The sequence below is a fragment of the Hyperolius riggenbachi genome, chromosome 3, assembly GCF_040937935.1.
Source record: "Hyperolius riggenbachi isolate aHypRig1 chromosome 3, aHypRig1.pri, whole genome shotgun sequence".
Lineage (NCBI taxonomy): Eukaryota > Metazoa > Chordata > Amphibia > Anura > Hyperoliidae > Hyperolius > Hyperolius riggenbachi.
In genome coordinates, this window is record NC_090648.1 from 182,616,067 (window position 1) to 182,619,152 (window position 3,086).

At 48.1% G+C, this 3,086-nt stretch overlaps 1 protein-coding gene across 1 annotated transcript; it reads left to right on the forward strand.

Moving 5' to 3' along the window:
- Window positions 1-902: 902 nt before the first annotated feature.
- Window positions 903-2,612, forward strand: LOC137562253 (piggyBac transposable element-derived protein 4-like). Its single transcript, XM_068273586.1, has one exon. The coding sequence runs from the start codon at window positions 903-905 to the stop codon at window positions 2,610-2,612; it is 1,710 nt and encodes a 569-aa protein (XP_068129687.1).
- The last annotated feature ends 474 nt before the right edge of the window (window positions 2,613-3,086 follow it).

Consider the following 3,086-nt stretch of genomic DNA (forward strand, 5'->3'; position numbering starts at 1 on the left):
ATTTAACCCAAACATGTGAAGGGGAATTTCAAAAATTAAAACTTCCCTTAACTTGACTCCATGTGACTTTGTTAGCCCCTTTGTGGTGCTGCATAATACTGCTTGCAATTCACTACTCTTTAACCCCCCTGGCGGTAAGCCCGACCTGTGTTCGGGCTCCGCTTTGTGTGCTGAAAGCGGTGAGCCCGAACACAGGTCGGGCTGGCTAAATACATGCTGCGCAGTGTCTCTCTGGGTCCCGCGCGCTGATCGCGCTGCACAGCGGGACCCAGGCTTCTCCCTCCCGGCCGCCGGAGTCCCCATTACCTGGCTGATCTTCCGGGGACCCGGCGGCCTATCAGTGGCATGGAGCGGCGTACATGCGTGACGTTGTGCGGCAGCGTGGGATCATGGGGGAAGGAGGGAGGGAGTCAGGGAAAAAAAAAAAACAATAAATGACTGTGATTGGACACAGGGGGTAGGGAGGGAGAAGTAACACAGAGTCAAATATAATAAACAATGTGATTGGCCACAGGGGGAGGGAGAGGAAAAAAAATAAAAATGACACAAATGATCTGATTGGCCACATGGGTAGGGAGGCAGAAATGAAAACAAAAAAAAATGACAAGTGATCTGATTGGCCACAAGTAGCATTGAATTGAATACAAGTTAGTTTGTATTCAATTCAATGTTGCCATTTGCTCTCTGGAGACCGTGGCTGCTGGCTGTTTGATCTGTGAGTTGCTGATTGATTGATTACTGATTATTGGATACCCGTTACTGATTTTTGCCTGGATTTTTCACTATTCTCTTTGCCTTCTCCCTGCACTGATTTTGCCTGGACTTTGATTGATTTACTGTGTACCGATTTTTGCCTGGATTTTGACAACTCTCTGCCTGCCGTTTTCTGCCTGTAGTTTGCTATGGCGTCCGCTTCAAGAAGGCAGCTCGCTGCGGAATCGCTGGTGGAGTTGGAGGACAGCGATTTGCAGTCACTGGCGGACTCAAGCGACAGTGACGCACCTGGGGACCTCTCATCCGACCCAGGTAGCGACAGCGAGAGTGATTCCATCACCACGGATGTTAGCGATGTCCGGGTCTGGTGCCCCGTTGACCTTTCTCAGGCACCGCCACCGCCCCCCCGTTTTCCTTTTACTGGGGAGCCTGGCCTGAAGAAAGTGTGTGAGCACAACCCCCTGGCCTACCTGCAGCTCTTCTTTGATGAGGCCGTTATTGAGAAGATTGTGGAGGAGACTAATCGTTATGCCTCCCAACAACTGGCTGCTCCACGACGCCCCTTCTCAAGAAGCAGGACCTGGGAGCCGGTCACCAAAGAAGATATTTGGCTATTTTTGGGACTTATCATTCTGCAGGGGGTGGTGGGGAAGCCCCTGCAGAAGTGGTATTGGACCACCAACAAAATGATAGCGACCCCGTTCTTTGGTACGGTGATGAGCGAGTACCGGTTTTCGCTCATCATGAAATTTCTCCATTTCGCCAATAACGACACCTTTGAGGAGTCCACTCACCCTGCTCCCAAACTGAAAAAAATCTGGGAAGTGTACGAGATGGTGGTGGAGAACTTCAGGACCACGTATGTTCCAGAGCGGGATATATCCGTGGATGAGAGCCTGATGGCTTACAAGGGGAGGCTGAGCTGGCTGCAATTTATAGCTTCTAAGCGGGCCCGCTTTGGAATCAAATCTTATATGTTGTGTGAGTCTTCAACCGGGTACATCTGGAATACAGTTTTGTACACCGGAAAGGGAACAAAGTTTAATCCCCGGTTCAGCGACTACGGAGTGGCGACAAGTTCCGTTTTATCACTTGCTGAGCCGTTACTGGACAAGGGATATTGTGTCACCACGGACAATTTTTATTCTTCCCCGGAACTCTTTGAGATCCTCATAAAGCGTCGCACTGATGCCTACGGCACAGTTAGGCCGAACAGGCGGGAGATGCCTACATCTTTTGGGAAGCAGAAATTGAAACCAGGGGACATAGCTGCTTGGCAGAAAGGAAAGATGCTGGCTCTCCGCTGGCGGGATAAAAAAGACGTTTGTCTCCTTTCCACAGTCCACGACACCTCCACTGTTCCCACCAAAACGAGAGCAGGAAAGGAAATACAGAAGCCGCAGGTTGTGGTGGACTACAACCAAACAATGGGTGGAGTGGACAGAGCGGACCAAGCAGTGACATTTTATCCCGCAGTCCGCAAGCAGCAGAAGAAATACTATAAAAAGATATTCCGACATCTTCTGGAGCAGTCTCTGTGGAATTCTTATATACTCTACAAGCAGCGCAGTGAAAGGCCAATTACTCACGCGGACTACATATGGAGGATGTGCGAGTGTATCTGTTTGCGGTACCAGACTGCCACAGATGCCAGAACTGGGCGACGTGCCTCCTATGTCGTTAACCCGGAGCGACTCACTGGCCGGCACTTCCCGGAGCACATACCTCCCACCGCCAAAAAAAACACACCAACCAGGACATGTGTGGTGTGCTGCTCGAAGACCGATGAGAGGGGCAAAAAAGTCAGGAAGGAGTCGCGCATCTACTGCCCTGACTGCAATGTTGGACTCTGTGCTGCTCCCTGCTTTAAAACTTATCATACACGGGAGGTGTACTAAGTATACATGTACATAATGTGTATAATTATCTTCTTGCTGCCTTATTTGTACAGTTTTCCTATTTTTTCAGTTTATTGATAAATTTTATTATTTCAGCAAATTTGTGTTCCAGTCTTTTATTTATATGCAGAATGTCTACCAGGCCTCTATTCTGATATATTTTGGTGAGTTAAGACTTAAGAATTGGAGGTCTAAAATTCTTGAAAAAAAAATGTACCGCTTTTGACTCCTAATTCCAGACAGAAATGAACCGCCAGGGAGGTTAAAGGACTACCCGAGTTGACGTGACATGATGAGATAGACATGGGTATGTACAGTGCCTAGCACACAAATAACTATGCTGTGTTCCTTTTTTTTCTTTCTCAGGACTGGGTCAGATTACTATACAACTTTATAGTTGTACACTGTCCTAGCAGAAAATGGCTTCTGAGAGCAGGAAATAGATAAAAGGGTCAAAAGTCCATAGATTTTATC

What these genes read in the sequence shown, in the direction of transcription:
- LOC137562253 (XM_068273586.1), top strand. Translation starts at nt 903, where the DNA reads ATGGCGTCCGCTTCAAGAAGGCAGCTCGCTGCGGAATCGCTGGTGGAG.